At 46.8% G+C, this 20,088-nt stretch overlaps 5 protein-coding genes across 6 annotated transcripts; 2 read left to right on the top strand and 3 right to left on the bottom strand.

The window, feature by feature from the left end:
• Nucleotides 1-1,872: 1,872 nt before the first annotated feature.
• Nucleotides 1,873-2,142, bottom strand: LOC136544296 (peroxidase 45-like). Its single transcript, XM_066536513.1, has one exon. It carries the CDS (start codon nt 2,140-2,142, stop codon nt 1,873-1,875), a length of 270 nt encoding a protein of 89 aa, XP_066392610.1.
• A 2,638-nt stretch (nt 2,143-4,780) lies between these two features.
• Nucleotides 4,781-6,335, top strand: LOC136542226 (uncharacterized). 2 transcript variants are annotated; one of them, XM_066534568.1, is made up of 2 exons: nt 4,781-5,551; nt 6,200-6,335. In XM_066534568.1, the coding sequence occupies exon 1, from the start codon at nt 5,141-5,143 to the stop codon at nt 5,507-5,509; it is 369 nt and encodes a 122-aa protein (XP_066390665.1). In that variant the 5' UTR covers nt 4,781-5,140; the 3' UTR covers nt 5,510-5,551; nt 6,200-6,335. The 2 variants fall into 2 exon arrangements, with proteins under 2 accessions (XP_066390665.1, XP_066390666.1); XM_066534569.1 differs by having other exon boundaries at nt 6,122-6,214.
• On the bottom strand, nt 5,516-7,160 carry LOC136542224 (uncharacterized). The gene is made up of 4 exons (XM_066534567.1): nt 7,063-7,160; nt 6,872-6,974; nt 6,637-6,788; nt 5,516-6,322 (listed from the first exon to the last, which is right to left on the bottom strand). Exons 1-4 carry the CDS (start codon nt 7,069-7,071, stop codon nt 5,996-5,998), a joined length of 591 nt encoding a protein of 196 aa, XP_066390664.1. The 5' UTR covers nt 7,072-7,160; the 3' UTR covers nt 5,516-5,995.
• Nucleotides 7,161-8,302: 1,142 nt separating this feature from the next.
• LOC136542223 (U11/U12 small nuclear ribonucleoprotein 31 kDa protein-like) lies at nt 8,303-9,375 on the top strand. Its single transcript, XM_066534566.1, has one exon. It carries the CDS (start codon nt 8,368-8,370, stop codon nt 9,172-9,174), a length of 807 nt encoding a protein of 268 aa, XP_066390663.1. The 5' UTR covers nt 8,303-8,367; the 3' UTR covers nt 9,175-9,375.
• Nucleotides 9,376-12,486: 3,111 nt separating this feature from the next.
• On the bottom strand, nt 12,487-18,178 carry LOC136542222 (protein NLP1-like). Its single transcript, XM_066534565.1, has 5 exons — nt 17,439-18,178; nt 16,357-17,132; nt 16,093-16,140; nt 14,915-15,800; nt 12,487-14,118 (listed from the first exon to the last, which is right to left on the bottom strand). Exons 1-5 carry the CDS (start codon nt 17,470-17,472, stop codon nt 13,235-13,237), a joined length of 2,628 nt encoding a protein of 875 aa, XP_066390662.1. The 5' UTR covers nt 17,473-18,178; the 3' UTR covers nt 12,487-13,234.
• Nucleotides 18,179-20,088: the final 1,910 nt, after the last annotated feature.

Here is a 20,088-nt window from a genome sequence, read left to right as displayed (position 1 = left end):
ACTTCGGTTCACTATATTCTTTGAGACAGTTACATATGATTAAATTATTAATGGCTAATTTATTATCGTGTTCAATGCAGCATTAGAATGGGAAGGATGCACTCCCTACAGCTCTGTATATCTAGACGCAAGCAGAGTTGGTTAGAGGGAATGCGAGGCGTGAGTATAGAGAGTACACGGATGGTATCGACGTCCTGACATAGCACTAGGTTACGCTCTCTTTACTATCATACATGTGTCTTGTTCGATGTACACTATATCACAATCTAACTCAATTTCGAAATGTTCAGGTGCATTGGTGTCCTTGGGATGCTCCAGAGCTCGAGTACTATCTGAGTCCTATCACTATGGATGAGTCAGACGAGTATCGCTTATTTTCTTTCACGTCCCTCTTATTTTCTTCCACGTGGTCAAGATTCACTTGCCCATCAAGGTTTGTAGGCAGTTTGGAAGAATGACAGGTTACCCACCACCGCTTTACTCCACCAACCAAGAATTGCATGGGTGCATTATCGATTAATAATAAAGCTATAATTCAGAGGTGTGTATGGTACAACTAACAATCATTTTGTTGCAAGTATGACCGCAGATAGAGGTATAAGACCAAGGATTGGTGCGTGATACACAACGCGTATATCCAGTTGTGGCAGAACAGAGACCGATAGCCGATCGATGCGGGTCCCCCACACGACCAGCACACCTTCGACGAGTACCTGCGGTGGCTTCACAGGTCTACGAGGACACATATCAAGCCCCCGTACACTGAGGAGGCGATTGACGAGGACGACAAGGAAGATATGATCGAAGATGTGTACGACGTTGCCACTAGGGACGACACACAATTACAGAGAGCCCCGCTTCAAAGATGCATGGTAAGATACTCGAATGGTATAATTTGTTATTCATTTGGTATTAAGTATGTGTACTAAAACTGTCCAACCGCGTTTCTGTACCCAGACGACACAATTGTCAAGGTTGTCCAACGAAGCAGCGTTTTAGCTTCACGAATCTAGAGGGCTGGGGCCATGCGTTCTCGAGGCTTTTGTGGATGTAAACATAAACTTTTTTGTTTCAAAAATATTTTTTAGTGTATATGCGTTTGGGAAATGCACTAACTTTAATGTCTATTTATACAGAAGGTGAAGCAGAGCTGTAGGAAGATAGCACAGAAGCCGAGCTGCATGAACACTCCTTGGGTGGAACCGGTAGTCCCGGCGCGAACGGGTGGCACGTCTTCTGGCTCTTTGAGGACACCAGCCGGCTCTTCTCAGCCGGTGACAGCTGCCACTTCCGCAGTGCGTACACCACCACATCATAGTGCTGAGAAGGACCCTGCAACTGAGGACGACGACGACGACGACGACGATGACCCTCCGGGCTTTCGCAGACAGCACCACCAGTGGGGTGATTGGTCGCAGGATGAGATCGACATGTCTCAGCTAGGTGGTGCCCCGCTTCATACCAAGGAGCCTCACAGACAGTAACAAAGGTAGTTTCTTTAAATGCGTAGGCTTCATGAACTAACGATCATAAATATTATAAGTAATCGTGCATATCATATGCTTGCAGGGTACGAATCGTACGCTCCAGCAACGTGACCACACCGACATTGGCTACACTCCCAATGTGTTGCCTACAAATTCGAAGAGACAGAAGCGTTCGAGGGATCCTTACACTCCTAGGACTTAGTTGGTTATGTCGAACAAATATTGTCGTCCGAAACTTATGTCGAACAAATGTTATGTCTGAAACTTAGTTGGTTATGTCGAACTTATGTTCGAAACTTATCAACTTGCGCACAGACTCTATTTATTTACTTCATATTCGTTTCAATGCGTCGCGACAGCACTGCCGCGTGAGATTAACTCGCAACTAGTTCGGGACCCCACAGTCCCGGCGTATCTCGCCACCGGTGGCCGGCATGTTGACCCCGATCCTCTCGAGCTTGGTCATCGCCGCCACGAAATCACCGAAGAAGGCACCCTGGTTGGACACGTAGTAGTCGACCGTGCTGCGCGACCTCATGTCCGAGTAGAGCACATGGTAGAAGGCGTTGTGGAAGCCCACCGGCGAGGGGTCGAGAAAGGCTAAGGCGTTGGGGTTGGAGCTGCAGGTGTCGTTCAACTGCGACGCGCCGTTCATTGCAATTGAGGCGGGTCTTCTGTCTGCGTCCAAGTCCTGCCGCGCCGTGGGCTATGGCGCGTTAGTGCCGCGCCGTGGCCTATGGCGCGTCAGTGTCGCGCCAAGACCGGTGGCGCGGCAGACCTTACCACGTCATCGGTCAGCGCCCCGGTCGTCGCCACGTCACCTCTCTCGCCGTGCCATGACAATAGACGCAACCAAAAGTATTAGTTTAAAAAAATAAACAATGTTAGATTTAAAATTAGTTTAAAAAAATGTTTAAAAAAATCACCGAGGAAGCCCCGGCCATCACGAGTTCACGACGATCTGCGGTCTTGTACCATCCTCGACATCAGTCTAGTCTAGTATTATCGCGGCACCGAATTGCTTCAAACATGTAAACCCAGAAAAAAGAAAACAGACCCGCTACTTGATGATCAGACAAACATACTTCAAAATACACATTTCTGAAGAACGGCTCTCTCGCAAGTCACAAGTTTCAGAGAATTCGATCAAAATCTCTTCCAGGATTCCAGATGATTTGGCCATACGGCAAGCCACTTTTTTTTTTTTTTTTTTTTTTTGCCAATACTACTAGAGTCGAAGGCATGACTGACGTGACGTATCGTAACACAAGGTAATCTGAACTGAAATATTTCAGCATGTCTCCACTCCAAGGCGTCCGCAACTCTGGCAGTACTGCTACGGTACAGTCTAGAATAGCCTGGAAGGTTCCAGAAGAGCAACCGAGCAAAGCAAAGGCCCTGCCGGAGGAGGATCGGAGGAGAGCAAACGGAGAGGCCAGTGCAAGAAGGCAAGTTACAACACGGATTCACAGCGCCCATTCCCTTGCGCTGTAACGCCGCGACGGTTGCCTGGGCCGTGCCGTCCGCCTGGGCGTCGGAGTCGGAGGCGGCGGCTTCTGGTTTCTGGCAGCAGCAGGTGGGTCGTTGGTAACAAGCGCCTCCTGCTCAATCTTCATGGACCGCAACGTCTCCATGAGCGAGGGTCTCCGACCCTGGGCCAGCAGGAGGAGAAAGAAAAAGAAAGAAGAAGAAAATGGAACGGACGTGACTTGGGCCGAGACTGAGGACGAGTAATAAGATAATACGCAGGCAGAGCACGTTGCACTCTGCAAGAACGCACCGGTAGCTAGCTTTTTTTTTCAGTGGCATGAGTTTTCTTTTACTTGAAAATAATTTGTCTGTGTCTTTGCTTGCTTGCTTGCTTGCTTTTGTTGGTCCTTTCTCCATGCGTTCCATTTGTGTCCGTGGCGCAAGCTCCATGCAGTGACAGTGCCAATCAATTTTTTGGTTTAAGCCCATTGTCGTCTCTCTCCTCTCTTCATATATTTTCCCAACTTCTATCCCACGTGGATATACAATTTCTGGCGAGATCAAACCTAGATAGCCATCGATTTTGTTTTGGTGAGCTCCATTCCTCGCTAAACCTAGTGTCCGATTGTTTTTATAAATTGTTCAATTCATTGGTTGTTACGATCTGGTCTTTATCATAGCGCCCCGAAAGTTCGGACATGGCTAGCGCCCGGACACCCGCGCTGTTACGCCTGCTTCACGTAGGCCCCACACCGCTCAGTATCACCATGGCGCCCTCTCCAGTCTCCACACCCACGCGCATGCAGGCGGCTCTAGCAGCTGCAGCAGGTGGCTGCTGCAGATGGGTCCCACTGCAACATATGCAACACCAAGATCTATTTTGCAACATCTAGATGAAACACTTGCAACATATGTCCGAAATAATTAAAACACTTGCAATATACGTCTGAAACACCAAGAAACACGTTTGTAGCCATTGCAAAACATATGCAACATTCAGATAACATAATTGCAACATACATATAAAACACCTGAAATACTTAAAACATACGCTTGCAACATGCATGTATATGTAACATCCGGGTCTACTTTTGTAACATCCAGATGAAACACTTACAACGTACGTCTGAAACGGATAAAACATTTGTGACGTACATTTGAAAAAACTATTGCAACATGTGCAACATCTCGATCTACTTTTGCAATATCGATATAAAATACTTGCAACGTACCTCTGAAACATTAGAAACACTTGAAATAGACGCTTGCAGCATAAAGTTTCAGTGCAAACATCTCCTTGCTACTTAGGAGATTGGATCCTCGTCAGCATATGGAGTTCTATCCCGGGCGTCGCGGGCTGCACGTGGCCGAGTTCCGCCTCGGGCACGGCGAACTGCGTAGGGGGCGCGAGATGTGCGTGGACGGGCTCCGTCTGGGCTGCCGTGAGCTGCACGCGGGCGAGCTCCACACCCCGCCGCAGCGAGCTGGGCAAGCGTCCGGCCCCCGTGGTGGAGGCGGCAGTGGTCTCCCTCACCACGGGCGGGTGGCGCAGCGTGGCCGGTGGAGCTCGTGCGTACGCGTCTAGCGGCGGCGCTCGTCGCTCGTGCATATGCGAACAGCGGCAGCGCTCGTGCGTACGCGATCGAGCCGATGCGAATGAGAAAGATAAGATGTCCCTCTCTTTTTTATTTTTTTATTATTATTTTTTGAGAAACCGTGTATACCAATAAAAAGTATGTTAATAAAATGAGCATGCCCGTGGACCGGTCCCAAACCCAGCTAGCCTCGTCCGAACTGACCGATGCGGCCGTGTTGGAGCATTAACCTAAAAGAAAAGGCAACCTAATGGGCTCTCCGCTCACCTATTTGATAGCTAGCGAGTCGTCAAGTCGGGTCAGCTGGTCGACGACAGGGAGCCTCGCCTCCGGCGCCGCCACGGCCCGCGGCGATCACCCGATTCCACCCCACTGCCTCCTCCTACGTCCCCCCACTACCACTCTGTTCCCGCCACCACCCGCTTGCGCCCACGCGCTCGCTCGTTGAGCCGTCGCTCACGTCAACGGCCGCGCCCCCTAGTCGTTCGACGAAACGCCACCGAGCCACTGACGCGTCCGCTGCACGCGTAGTAGCGCTTCCTTCCTCCGCCTCGCCGCAGTTCCTAGCCGGAGGGAGGCCACCGGTCCATGTCCGTCGCCAAGCGCTACGTGCTGCGCCTCTTCATCTCGCTCAAGTACGTCACGGCGAACGTGGTGGACCGGCAGAGCGGCCGCATCGTGACGACCGCCTCGACCGCGGAGCGGCCCCTGCGAGACGGGCTGGAGTGCGGCCGCGCCTGCAACGCAAAGGCGGCTGCTGCCGTCGGCGAGGTGCTCGCCATGCGCCTCAAGGTGGACGGCCTCGCGCGGGAGCCCATATACGCCAACGCGGAGAAAGAGGTCGCGAAGAAAGGGTTCAAGAACCAGACCAAGGTCTGGGCCATCCTCAATGCGCTGCGCAGTCACGGGGTCAACCTCCACATCGACGACGATGGCGACCACAGGCCGCACGTCTGAAACAACCATCAGTTCACCAGTTGGTTCCTCGAATTCACAAAAGTAATAAATTTGAGCATGTTGATTGTTACTGTACGTGCTGTTATATGTTGCTTCAGTAGCATTGCCCTTGAAACTCTCAGTTAACTGAACACTATAGCTTTCTGTGTGTAGCAATATCACTGCTGAAACTTCTGTGTAATCTGCTACTTAGATATCATCTAACTCTCAGAGCACTTACAGATATCAGAAAAAGGAGGAAATGATCCAGTAATTCACCAAAAGGTCATGCAGGATAAGTGCCCTATTGGGAAGGAAATTGACACCCAATGGTGTTTTGGTAGTCAAAAAGGGTGCACAGGTTTGATAGATACAAAAGACCCAATAACTGATAACTTTTACTTAGTAGCAAACCACAGTTAAATTACAGAGCACCTTCACAAAACATGGTGCTGCGGCAGCAACTATAGCAAGACCCTCACAGGCCCTAGAATTGCTGGCATAACTTTACTGACTAAGTGCCTCTAGGTTCTTGTATGCTTTGAGCTGATTCAAAGCACTATCCAGCAAAACCTTCTTACTGCCATTGATCACTCTCATTGACTGTTTGAGCTCACTCTTGGCTACAATCAGCTCGTTTTGCAGTTTCTTGATCTTCAGCTCATCCCTGATCTTTTCGAGGCCCCTGATCTTCTCCTCAATGAAATGTAGGCTCTCATGGTCTGGTTGAACTCCTGATGGTACCAAAGCCCAGGGCATGTCATCTTGTAAAGGTGGAGCAGAGGGTGTAGGGTGCCCACCTTGTGAACTGCTTCCTAGAACCAATATCATTTTCTGCAAACAAGTACAGGTGTTAGTTTCAGTTTTGGAAATCATGGTGAAGGAGGAACCATGGACTGTTAGACATAGTTAACCAGTATCTATGTCAGCCGCACAGCTTTGTCAGATTTTGACATGGTTTTGTAGTCTAACGCCATTTAAACTTCTGATAATATGCTTTGATCTGTGTCAAAGCACTTTCCTTCTATTTGGCATGATGTACACATTATAGTCCAGTGGATATTAAAATATTCAAATTGAAATATATTCATCTAGAAAATTGACACCATGTTGCCATTCATTCTACTCTATTATCATACAGCAAGTACCTGTTTGTGATCCTCAATTGGAGTATCAGGGTACACAACTTTGACATTTTTCTTCGTCTTCCTCTTCAGCCAGTGGCAAATCTCAGTTGGGTTCACCTTTCCAACCACCGTGATAATCCCACTGTTAACATCCCCCACAGAAGTTTCAACTCCTGTGTCACAAAAGAAAAACCTTTGTTCTGATTTGCAGAATCTATATAGAGTGAGAGGAGATGAACAGCTAGAAAGGATGTACCACTGAAGCTCCCAATGAACGCCATGGCCTTCTCCACCTTCCTGACGCATCCAATGCAGCGGCAGTGCATCTCAACCTGGAACCTGAATCGCCTGGACGCCTCCTATGAATGGAAGAACCAAATCCATCTGTCACTCCTGGTGATGGTGGGAAAAGGATCAGCAGAGGAATAAGAAGGTGAAGCCCCTCACTGTCGCCATGGTAGAGTCTTGAGCTTCTTCTGTGACGCTGTTCGCCGGCGGCAGCGATAGAGTCTAGAGGCTGTATGTGGCAAGGGTCTCTCGCTTAAATAGGCCTGACTGGTGAGCGTGCGGCACTAGTTGCTTTGTTGGTCAGCTACCAGTTAATGGGAGGGAGCGGAGTTCCATGCAGTTTTGTGAATCAGAGGAGCCACCGGTTTGCATGCTTGACTGACCTGGCCGTTCGTTCACAGTTCCACACTAGCTGCTGTTTCATTCAGTCTTTTCTGTTACAATTTTTTTTTTTTTTTTTGCCCCGACGAGCACGGCTACACGTCGAAACCCAATGGTTAAAATCACTCCAGGTTCATTTATGTGACCAAGTGTTCCTATCATACCTAATCGTCAGCCTGTTCGGTTGGCTGGTTCGTATCGTTGCTGGTTCGTAAAAAAGTACTGCTGTCTGGTTTGTGTGAGAAAAAAATACTATTTCGGTTGGAAATTTACGATCGTTTACGACAAGCCACAACCAAACGAACAGGCTGGTACGGTGCTTGGTATCTTAAATGTTTTATGAATGTGTAGTTATTTGGGGAAGGGGAAAAGATGTCGGCAACTCACTCTTCTTCCGTGATAGCGATGTGCTTGGTATCTTAAATCATGTCCAAAATAAACTTTTTAAGGCCGGTGTCGGTTGATAGTTTTATGGTGTTATTTTCAAGACAATGAAACTTAGATGAAAGATCTACTCTTAATGCCAAGTTCTATTCCATAGTTTTATACGCATTTAATTTCATGACTCATAAATAGTTGATAATCGTGACAAGAGAGTTTCATGTCATTTCTTCTCTTTCTTCTTAAATACACTGTCATGTCATAAAAAAAACTCTCACTGATTTCCATCTGGCATGAGATATACAGTCTGTTCGTTTCGGCTTATTCGCTTGTATCTGGCTTATAATCCATGGTTTAAACAGTGTTTTTCTCTCACATTAAATCAGTCAGCAGTGGCTTATAAGTCAATTCAGCCGAAACGAACAGACTGATAGTGGTGTTATCTATTTACACTTCTTTTTCCATGTTTGTCCTAGGTTGTACTAACTTGTAACCGTGTGAGAGTTTAACTGTCCTTGGGCTGCCTTGTAGCAGAATCTGGCCCGTAGAGATGAAGAATCTGGCCCAACAGAACAGAGCAGAGCAGAGCCTTAACCTGGGAAATTTCAGAATTTGGGTCACCCGAGAAAGGGCAAGAGAGAACAGAGAGGGCGAACAGAGAAGACCACGAAGCGGAAGCGCAGCCGCAGCCGCAGCCACGACATGTCTCGCCGGCGGCGAGGAGGCTCCGACTCCGACGGCGAGGACGACAGCTTCCTCTACCGCTACCCGCTCCCCTCCGCCGCCGCCTCAGCAAGCGCCTCCGCGGGAGGCGGCTGCAAGCCAAGGGGCGGGGGCGGGGGCTCGGGCGGTCTGGCGCCGTCCAAATCCACCGTCTACGTGTCCAACCTGGACTTCGCGCTCACCAACTCCGACCTCCACCTCCTCTTCTCCCGATTCGGCCGCGTCGCGCGCGTCACCGTCCTCAAGGACCGTGAATCCCGCCGCAGCCGCGGCGTCGCCTTCGTCCTCTTCGTCAACCGGGAGGACGCCGCCGCCGCGGCCGCCGAGATGCACGGCAAGGTGCTCAATGGGCGCACGCTCTCCGCCTCCATCGCCGCCGACAACGGCCGCGCCGCGGAGTTCATCCGCCGCCGCGTGTATCGGGACAAGTCGCGGTGCTACGAGTGCGGCGAGGAGGGCCACCTATCCTACGAGTGCCCCCGCAACCAGCTCGGGCCCCGCGAGAGGCCCGCACCGTCTAAGAAGTCGCGCCGCGGTGGTGGTGGTGGGGGCAGTGGCGGGCGTGGGCGCGGTCGCGGGGGCGAGGCTGATTGGCATTCGGATGACGATGAGGATGCTGCTGCCGCCGCGGCGTTCGAGGACGACAGGTGGGCGTCGGTAGTGGATACCAGGGGAGAGGAGGAGAAGGCGGCTGGGAAGGAAGAGGGAAAGGGAAAGGGAAAGGCGGCAAGGAAGGAGAAGAAGAAAGGCTACTTCAGCGACGAGAGTGACGAGGACGACGACTAAGCTTCAATGTATCTTGCTAACTAAGCTTCAGTGTATCCGGCTAAGGTTGTTGTGTTTTGACAATAGATCTAACGTGAGTTACTGATCAACAGCTTTGTGTTTGAATCCTATATTTTCAAATTTCAGAAGTTAATTGATGGCTGATTACTTGTTACAGACTTCGTCTTGTCACTGTATTGTTTCCCTGATTATTAAGCTTATTATTCATCTAAACAACATCCCTGGTTTGGCTACTATGACTTGTTGATAAAATGGCCATCCAGAAAAGAAATATTTAATCATTTCTCAGTTTAGGTCTAATATAATCAAATGCTTTTCAGAACTGCTGGTCATCATGCTTAGATTGTCTGTGCTCTTAATTCGACATTTTGTTAAGGATGCCATTTTTGCTTTTAGTAGCTTGTTGCCAGCTATAAGATGGTTGCTAGCTGTGTATGCTTACTGCTTGGTTCTCAATTACTTCTTGTATATCAGTAGATTTTTATTTCTTTTCTCTCTTCTGATTAAATCTTCATATACCATTAAGGTATGCTTATTGCAATGAGCCAATGAATCACTGTGCCTACTGCCTAGACTGAGAAGGGACACATAAAGGCAGCATATTGTGCCCAGGTTTTGCTTAACTTATGCACAACAAGAACAGCAACAAAGCCTTTAAGTCACAATTTCCCAAACAAGTTGGGGTACGCTAGAGTTGAAACCCAGCAGAAGCAATCAAGGTTCAGGCACGTGAATAGCTGTTTCCAAGCACTCATATCTAAGACTAAGTCTTTGGGTATATTCCATCCTTTCAAGTCTCCTTTTATTGCCTCTACCCAAGTCAACTTCGGTCTTCCTCTGCCTCTCTTCACGTTACTATCCCGGCTTAGGATTCCACTACGCACCGGTGCCTCTGGAGGTCTCCGTTGGACATGTCCAAACCATCTCAACCGGTGTTGGACAAGTTTTTCTTCAATTGGTGCTAACCCTAATCTATCACGTATATCATCGTTCCGAACTCGATCCCTTCTTGTATGACCGCAAATCCAACGCAACATACGCATTTCCGCGACACTTATCTGTTGAACATGTCGTCTTTTTGTAGGCAACATTCTGCACCATACAACATAGCAGGTCTAATCGCCGTCCTATAAAACCCTGTGCTTCTGTTAGTTCATTTAACAAACGAACAATATTCATTTAGAGTTCCTACTTTTCAACGTGTGATGAAAATGTTGTGTTCTGATACCCTGTGCTTCTGTTGCAAGTTCTTGCTTTTTTCTAGTGGATCACAGGACTGTTTTCACTTTCTTGATACAAATACAAGTGCATATAGGTACTTAAATTGGTCCCTAAAAAAAGAGATGAAAACATCTCCATCTTGAAAGTTGAAACCATTGTTAAATCTTGTAACATTCAGACTATAAGGTCTGCAGTATGCAGCTAAACAAAGTTGAGCATGTCATTTCTCTTGTGGTCTCGTTAGTTGGTTACTAAATCATCTTGTTTATGGGTAAGTGCACTGTTGTTTAGGACAATGACCACAAACATTGTTGCAGAAAAAATGAGCATATCAACAGGTACTTTTCAGGAAGGTTTTAGAGCCAACCAAGCTGAGATTGGTTGGAATATACAATGTTGAATCCTTTGCCTTAAACTTGACCAGCAACTCTGTCCTGTCAGGAATGTCTAGGTGCTGAATGTTTTGTAGGTATTCTGCTTTGGAAGAAAACTGCAAATCTTGAGTTGTAAGGATGGACTCCTGATGTCAGCACTCTTGAGTGATTAGGTTAGGACCAGTAATATTACTTCTTGTGCAATACTTTTGACTTTCGGTAATGTGAGAGATCATTTGAGGGCATGAGTGACCAATCATGGTAACCACACAACTGGCCAGTATTGTCATCCAGGGCATGAGAATAAGGCAAGGAGAAAAAGGCAAATACACTAGAGAAATCTGTTTCTTTTTTTTTATTATTGTTGCTACATATGTAGTATATTAGTTTCCTCCATAATTCTGCCATCTTTGGGTATTGACGTCTCAATTCTAGAAGCAAACTATTACTCCCTTCAAATGAGATTTGCATGATGTGGTTGGCATGGTGTTCCTTCTGCTATTGGACTGCTGGTTCATAATGTAGAGGCATATTTCTGATGTGAACCTGTCAGTGAAAGGGTCTATATACTTTGTATTCTGGCTACATATTGTATTCTAAGCTACACATATTTTACCCATGTACATTTCATTTAGTGAGACAGCTATATTGTATTCTCTATTCTTGCTGTGGTGTAACTTGTATCATTAGCAAGGGAAATATGAAAAATAAATGATTGCCGATTAACTTTAATTAAATATGTTGACACCAGTCACATCTGTGCTTCCGTATGCTGTTTATTCGAATAGTGGCATAATCTAATCTCTATATTGATAATTGGCAATTGACATACCAACAGTGTTTTCAGATCGGACGACTAATCGCGATTAATCGCGATTAGTCGTCCTTATCGTAACCAGGTGCTCGATAAGGGCCCTCGATTAGTTTAGACCGATTAGAAAACTTATCGTCCGATAACTTGCGACTAATCACGATTAGTCGTCCGATCAGACTAGCCGGACGACTAGTTCAGGGGAGGGAGAATTTTGCCCAGCTAAAGAATTCGGCCCACCTTTAGCTGGCCCATTAGGGTAAGAAGAAGAGGAGTGAGTGAGTGGCCTGAGTTGCAGCCGCACGGCACATTTCCAGCTCCCGCTACTCTCTGCCTCTCTCTCGCAGCCGCCGCCGGCCTGCCTCTGGATCTCCCTCGCCGGCATCCGCAGCTCCGTCCGCGCCCCTCGCCGGTGTCCGCAGCTCCGCCCACAGCTCCGTCCGCAGCTCCGCCCGCAACAGCTCCACCCGCAGCTCCGTCCGCAGCTCCGCCCGCGCCTCCACCTCCGCTCGCTCCTGTCTCCTCCCCTACCGGGACCCAGTAGCTCCGCCCGCCTCTGAGGCTCCTTCCTCGACGCCTGGAGGATGGACACGGGAGGCCTCAAGCATCAAGATGAGCCACCAATCCCACCACTCTGCCTCCTCTGAAGGTTATTGTCTCTACTCTGTTGTTGTGTATTACATCATATATATAGTATATACATGGTCGATCAGGCCATCTAGGCACAAGGACGACTAAATGTCCGACTAGCCGATTAGACCGATTAGGACCGACTAATCGACCCTTATCGACGACTAATCGCGATTAGTCGTCTGATCGGTGGTCATACGACTAGCCTCGATAATACGATCTGAAAACATTGCATACCAAACGGTTCACAAATGGAAGCTTCTTAAAAGGAAAACAATCTGTAATGTCTACAGCAGCAGACGTTCTTTCAAAGAGGCCCATAATGTAGTGTACCATACAATGTTTTTTTAATTTTTGCAAAGGACAAACAAATTGAACAAACTAAGTATCCTATCATCCTATTTCTAGATCTAATCCTTGCTGCAGAAAATTGCAATTTCAGAAGCAGAGTTTCATGTCCATTGAACAGAGCATGCTGGTCACTCAGGCGATGAAGGAATGCTGTGATCTTAAGGGACCATTGTAGCTGATCAATTATCAGAAAGAAGCCATCAAGGATTGTCTTAAGGGACCATTGTAGCTGATCAATTATCAGAAAGAAGCCATCAAGGATTGTTGCACATCAGTATTCCAAGAACCAAAACATACTTGGAGTTGGAGCAAATCTGATTTGTAGATATGCTTCACCCTATCACCCTATTAATTCAATCAATTGCATTGTCATTCAGAGATTCAGGTTCATCAGTGAGTATTTACAAGCAATGCATGCTTACTTCGGTTTATCCTAATTCCTAGAATTGAATTTCCCGTGGTCAAGTACTCTTGTTTGATCATCAGTTCCTAACCTGAGCAACAGATCGAAGACTAATCGATCTAACAGCAGAACTGGGACGTGGTGACACATAGTGCATTGAACAGGCTATCAACCCTGGACTCCTGGAATCTTGGTTTCCCCTGCATAAAACCAAGTGATCCAGGTTGAATTCTGATTAAACCTCACAAAATGGTGAGGCTCATACTGTTGTCATGACAAACCAGTGTGACCAGTTGTGACCCTTGTAGCTGGACTAATAGCTAAATGAACTGAAATTTTGATTGTTTGGATATCTGCTAGTTTGTATACATGAAAGCACTCCTGTAGATCTGCATCGCATGTCATCAAGACCCATTCTGAATCATCATCCAAGTACTTTAAAACCAAGTGGTTTGTGTCTACTATACTCAAACGTTTTGCTATTTCATGCTTCAGTTCTTGAAAATTGCACTCTGGATTCAGTCTGAATCTTACCTTTTCCGAGCCAAATGTTGCCTTTACTCTCATATTTGCATCTGTGTTCTGCTTAGGGTTGGGGGACGATGGGCTTCGAGAAGAATGATGTCCACCATTAGCCTTTTCAGTAACATCCTGTAGAAGATCAATTGGAGCCTCATGAACTGAGAAATGCTCATATAATGAAGGGTTTTCTGTTTGCAGAGTCTGAATAGAGCTGTCTTTCACAGGATTTTCTGACTTCATCAGATCAATTATACCCTGTTGTGCATGTTTTGTTGCACCACCGCTACATGAGGGGCTTGACTTAGAACTGTGGCTGCAAGAAGAGTGTGAGTGTGAAGTTGATGGCACATTGCTACTTGACTTGTGGGGTTGGTGCTTGTTGAAGTCGGTGAGATTGCTCTGGTTAGTTGGAGGAACCGTGACACTTCCTGACAAATTGTTGTCAGATGAGATTGAGGTGTTTGTGAGATCCTTGTACAGGGTGTTTAGCTGGAAAGCTGTCTCTGCTCCATGAACCGAATCAATGATCTGTTGAAGCTTTCTTAGAGAGTGGTCTACCTTCTTGATCTTTCGGGATGGCCAGCAGGTTATACCATGCTGCCTGCATATTCTTTTGAGGGTCGTAGGGCACACTGTGGGAGATAAAAAAAAAGTTAGCATATTTGCAACCAGATCAAACACATATATAAGCATGCTCTCATAAAAGATGCTATCACAATCTGGAGATGCAATGCACACATGATAAGGATGCAGTCTGCCCCTTGTCTGGAAGAAATAATTTTACCTATGTTGACTCACGAAGCCCTAAATCCATCTATTCTAATTGTGGAAAACATCATATCATGTCACTCTGATAAGTTAGTTTATGGGCATATTTTGGAATGTATGTCTTCCTACGTGTGGGCCTAAGGGTGAGATCATCATATTGATCATTTCATAATGTCTATGCAGAGTGTTTTGTTTAGTAAGCAATGAAACAGACTGCATGAGACTGATCAATTCAATTCTAGGCTATGTGCACTGTTTGTTCAATCAGCTAGAAACCATAAGGTTGATCTGCCCGCTGATTTTTTTATATTAGTATTTGTTATGTCAGTTCTTGAAAGTTGACTTTCTGCTGTGCTGTACTTGCATTATGTCTCTTCATGTTCATGTGCTTTCTATATATGGGGCCTAGTGGACTAGTGGTATACTATACATGGAAAGGAAACACAGATCGCGATAAGGGTGATAAGAATGTTCATCTTCTGACTATGGGATGCATGTGATGGTTGACCCTCTGATGGGAAGTAACACTATATTATTGCTTAATCAGATTAGCATGCTGGCTGCATTAGTTGTACCGCTATAATTAAATGACTGATGGTATCTATGGAAGCAGTAAACTATCTTTTGCTGAATCTTGCATTTATCTGATGATTCACTCACCTCCAAGGCTCCTTGCTGCATCTTTCAGGCTACCAGCGAAGTACTGCCGAAGAACCTGCAAACTAACGGTCTTCTCGGCCTTTGTACGCCTTTTTGCCTTGCTGCCTTCAGCAGTTGCGTGAACACCAGATGGAGATGGACCCTGCCCCCCAGGTGAGAACATTCCATGCATCCGCAATGCAGCTAACTCAGATTCTTGCTGTGAAGTTCTTGCCAGACTTGTCCAAGAGGCCTCTCCTCTACGATCTGCTGAATTGCCTCCAAAGGACAACAACTCAACTTTGTCCTTCCCCTGAGGAGTAAATGAGTTCAGCTCGTTCATTTCCAGCACTGCTTCGTCTTCCATCTCTCTATCGGTGACCACACGTAGAGTCTGGCAAACACTTCGCACGGTGCCTGACAAGGAGTCCAGCACTGTCTTCTGCTCCTCCAGTGCTTCACAATCTGTTGGCAGAAAGAATTCCAGCACGAAGTCTGCTGTCCCAGTGCGTGTGCACCGCAGTCGGATCGCCACTGCACCTTTTAACTTGAAGATCTTGGCATGGTGAGACAAGGGGTATTCCAATTTAGTTGAGGATCCAATGTCCGGCAAGAAGCATGGCTGGTTTGTTGTGAAGGCCTTCCCTGCCACCCCCTCCCCACGCAGCAGGTGGTGCTCGGAGCAGGCCTCATGGAAGCCCCGCATCTCAGCTTCATTCACAAAGCATGCTTCGTCAATGGTGGAAATGCAGTACCTGTAGTTCTCGTCGGAATGTCGGCTGCCTCTTTTCCCTTGTTGAGCACATGTGACCCATGTCTGAGCTAATGGCAGCTTGTGGGTCAGGCAGGCTGCTCTCAGGACCTCCAGTATCTCTGGTAAAGCATCTTTGTAGGAAGCAGTGCTGAACTGATGGATAATCAATAAGAGTGGCCATGAAGTCACGAGTGAGAAGATGTAAGCATCGCTGTTTCATGTCTCAATAATATCTTATACACTTGCTTTATATTTGTGCTAGGGTAGGTAAATAGAAACGTGCAAAGTTTTTTTCTTCACCAACATGCAATTTAAGTAGATTTCCATATCAGCCTACACTAAGTTGGAATATAGAGGTCCTGAGATTCTTATTTTCGTAAAAATGAGGTATTTGCCAAAATTCAAAGCTGCAACACAATGAGTGTATAATTTCTTTTCTGCTCACCTTTATGCGTGGAATGCTCGAAACTTCTGTACTTCTGAGATTAACTGCCTGCAAAGACCCTTGTCATCATTAGGAAACCCCAGACCTGGAAACGCTATTGATTTTCTACATTAATAATTGTCATGCAGGTACTTCAAGGTGACATCAGTGGCCAAACTGCTGTTTTCTTTTCCTGCACTACGCTGGTGATTTTTTCAACTAACCTAACACACTTGCTGTATACTACTCTGAACTTTCAGGGGCAGTGAGATTGAGGTCTCATACCTGGAGAGCACTGCAGATGGTGTTGAGCTCAGAGGTGAAGTTGAGCTTCTGCCTTGTCATGATCAGCTCGATGACGCCCAGGCAATTGTAGCTTCCTTTCTCGAACACTGGCAGCCCCATGGTGCCGTGGACATCGAGGTACTGTGCATCCCTTACCCTGGGATACTCGTAGCTGGTGAAGTACCTGATGTCCGGCGACCACTCAGGGAGCCTGCCGATGAAGACCCTCCCTGGCAGCCCCGGCGTGTCCCCTGAATTAACGTCGGCCGAGAACTGGTACTTGGTGGACACCTCCCTGAAGCGGATGAGGCTGTCGGAGCGGTGGTCGAGCGTGAACGGCTGACCGCTGGTGGTCAGCACCAGCTTCCCGTCATCGCGGTTGACCGGCACCCAGAGCTGCACGAGGACGTCGCCGTCGCTCTGCGTGTCCCGGATGTAGGACAGGGCCTGGCTGAACCGCTCCCGCAAGGAGGAGGGGCTCGCGTCACCCGTCTGAATCCACCAGCTGGCGTTCGCGGCCGGCGCCGCCGTCGTCGTCGTCACTGTGGTGGCTGTCGCGTCAGCCGAGACGAAGGCCGAGGGTGGAGAAAACGCTACCGAGTTGGGCGAGCGTGAGACCACCTCGAGCCAGCCGTTGTCGCCGGACAGTAGCTGCTCAAGGAGATCCAAGTCGACGGCCCCCGCGCCTTCAGACGTGGTGCGTGGCACGGAGATGCTCGGAAGCTGCGGGTCTCCTCCCTCTTCCATGCAGATGCAGGTAACTCTCCCTTCAGAACCTGCTTACACAGTTCATCACGAACGCACTGCATCAGTGGTAGCTATGATCTTGGTAACGATAACAACAACACTTGGGCATGCAAAGCCAGAGTGCTTCACTTCTGTTCTGCTGGAGATCAATAAACAAGGCTCTCCATGCACATCTTGGGCTAGGAAACCATGGGGACATGGGAATCCTTGGGAAATTTTTGTGCTAGGCATGCGTGCCTTCGGATTGCAGGGTGTGCGTGGTAGGGAAGAACACATCATTTTCAATGGAAAGCAAGCAGCGAAAGAGATTGGTAGAGAGGTAGCGAGCAGCTCACTGTTACACACGCCTGACGCATCCCTTCTTGTCATCAAAAAGGGCTCCCGTTCTCCTCTCTTCCTCCTGGTCCTGGATTAGCAAGGTGCTAACCTCCACCAGGCAGCTCTAAGCTGCTCAGCTCAACTCACCCCGGAAAAGGCTCGGTGCTCCACCCGAGCATCTAGTGGATCCTGCTGCTGCTGTGAGACGGAAAGGAGAACAAGAAATTTGCTTGGCCTGGCCTGGCTTGGTTTTGCCACCCTTCTTTTTTCTGGTGTTGTCGTAACAATAACAACAAAGGCTGTGGGGCCACCACCATGGCAATTTTGTTTTTCTTTATTTGTTAGAATTTTTCCCTCTCACTGAGGGCCCAGCTGCACCACGCAGGAATCCAACCATACGTCCATACCCGCTTCCATATATAATAAAGTCAACTTGCAAGGGTGATTATGCAGCTTCAGAAGGATTCCTTGGTAAGAAATCCTCTCTTTCACAATACCACGGGTGGTTTTTGAGATTTTAAAAAAATGGTGGTTTTGCAAACAGAAGGAACTGGGGACGGCTGTTTTACACGTATAAACAATTACTTGTTGGTCTGAGTCCCAAACTGTCTATTCATGCTGTGGTAGATTTTGGGAATTTTGTAGAAAAAAGTAGCTTGTAACTATAACTATTGTTGAATAGCTCACACATTCATTTGTGAATTCTGATTCCGGGTCCACAAGCATGACGACTGAGCAGGCAACAGGCTTAACCTCAGTGGTGACAACATAGAGGGGGATCAGAAGTGGTGTATTGATTGGAGATTCTAGCATATATTGGTGTAGGGCCAACCAAAATTTGTCCTCTCTACTCAAAGAAAGGCAAACCGCAGATTCCAGGATAACTGTTTCAGAAAAGTTTGGAGTTTTAGTATGTAAAATGTCCCCACTACCTTGCCATAAAATACATGGTTCTGTCTAACAGAAAAATTCATAGCAGAAAAAGGTTTTCTGATTGTCTCAACTTATATGGTATCATTCTCTTCTCTATTAACGATTACATTTTCCTTTACTTTGATTGAAACAAATGAATGGATACATTGTTGTCATCTCGTTTTTTTCGAATCACGTCCAGTCTAAAAGGAACCACTTTTCCAAATGCTTATGTAAAAATGTTTAGACATTTCTGGTAAAACGAAGAGGCAAAATGATACCACTTCATACTGGATCACGGTACAACTGTAAGCTGTGGGGCTATCTGGCACCAAATTTATTTTAATGGTATACGCTTTATGAGCTCAACAATATTCCTAGAAATCATAGAAGCACTTGCTTGTTAAATATGATTTGTGCATGCTCCTAGGATTGCATCTCGTAAAGCTACATGTGTACGGTTAGACACTTGTCTATTTGGGATTGGCTAGTCTTTTAATTTAATCGCCTTTGATCTTTACTTCCATTCATTTTCTGCAGTTCTTTACTTGGAGAGGTGAAAAAGTACGAGTTATTCCATGGCTCTTGTGATCAAAGATCAATAAACTAGCAACATAATTGTGGTTTGGGTGGAGATACATGTGATCTGGGTACCAAAGTCCAATTTGAAAGGATAATCATATGATGGAGCAATAGATTTTTATTCCCAAGGCTGTTCCAGTTTAGGAACTGCTTTAAATATTTTCAAGACGTTACTTACTATTTGTACTAACCGTATTTTGCTTGATTCCTCCCATGTGAACGTGTTTCTGCGCCCTGACCAGGGAGGAACGCGATGAAATAGTGTTTTGATTCATTATTCCGTGACATGTACAGGAATCTTGATGCCTCTTTGTGATGCAACAAACCTGCCTTTTTTATATTAACTTTTTATTTCCTTCTAGTACTCTAACGCTGTTTTCAGGAAAATGGTATGGGTAAATTACACATCAAGGTTAGTACTTGACAGGCTACAGTTTAGTTTGTACCTGCTGCTGTCATTCTGGTTTAATCTAGCATGGAAGCAAGGCCTTTTACTGTTTTACCTTTAATTTGGTGTTCCTTCTGAGCTAGTCAGTTTTCTAGTGACAGGACATCATGCAGTTCACTTGTTTGCGCTGCATGCGTAGAGAGAGGGAGAGAGGTGCACATTGCTTGGCTCGATTGGATGAAGAGTAGAAGACACTAGTTGGAGAGTGACATCAATGATAAAGTGCAAGGCACCAAGAATGCTCATCTGTGAGGGGTACATACCTTGACATCATCCAGAAAATAGAACAAATGGAGTAGCCGCTTTTCCCTGCTCGCTTTCCCTTTTCTTATATTGGTTGGGTCACTGCCACAGAGCCCATTGCAAATACATATATTTGCTACTTGCTCATTGTTTGACCAAAAGCTTGTGTGTTGTTTAGTGGCACCCCAATATGCCATCAGCACCCCTCTCCACCAGCTGGGGTCTGGGCCTCTGGGGAGGCCTTGTTAATTCCTGCCAATTAGATACCGTTTTGGTTGTTAAATTCTCTTGTGAGTGGGTCCCAGCTCGAGGGCCACCTATTTTTTTTTAATTAAGAAAGGGCCACCTAATTTTTGGGAGCCATGAGGAGTCATCACCACCATGGGATCCAGTTCGGCATGGGAACATGTAATAAATCTACATCAAGAGTGTTGTTTTCTCCTAGCAGTGAGCACTAGCGTGAAATGTTTGCTCTCTGTGCA

Source organism: Miscanthus floridulus, chromosome 3 (assembly GCF_019320115.1).
Source record: "Miscanthus floridulus cultivar M001 chromosome 3, ASM1932011v1, whole genome shotgun sequence".
Classification (NCBI taxonomy): Eukaryota; Viridiplantae; Streptophyta; class Magnoliopsida; order Poales; family Poaceae; genus Miscanthus; species Miscanthus floridulus.
This window is presented reverse-complemented; position numbering and strand designations above follow the sequence as displayed.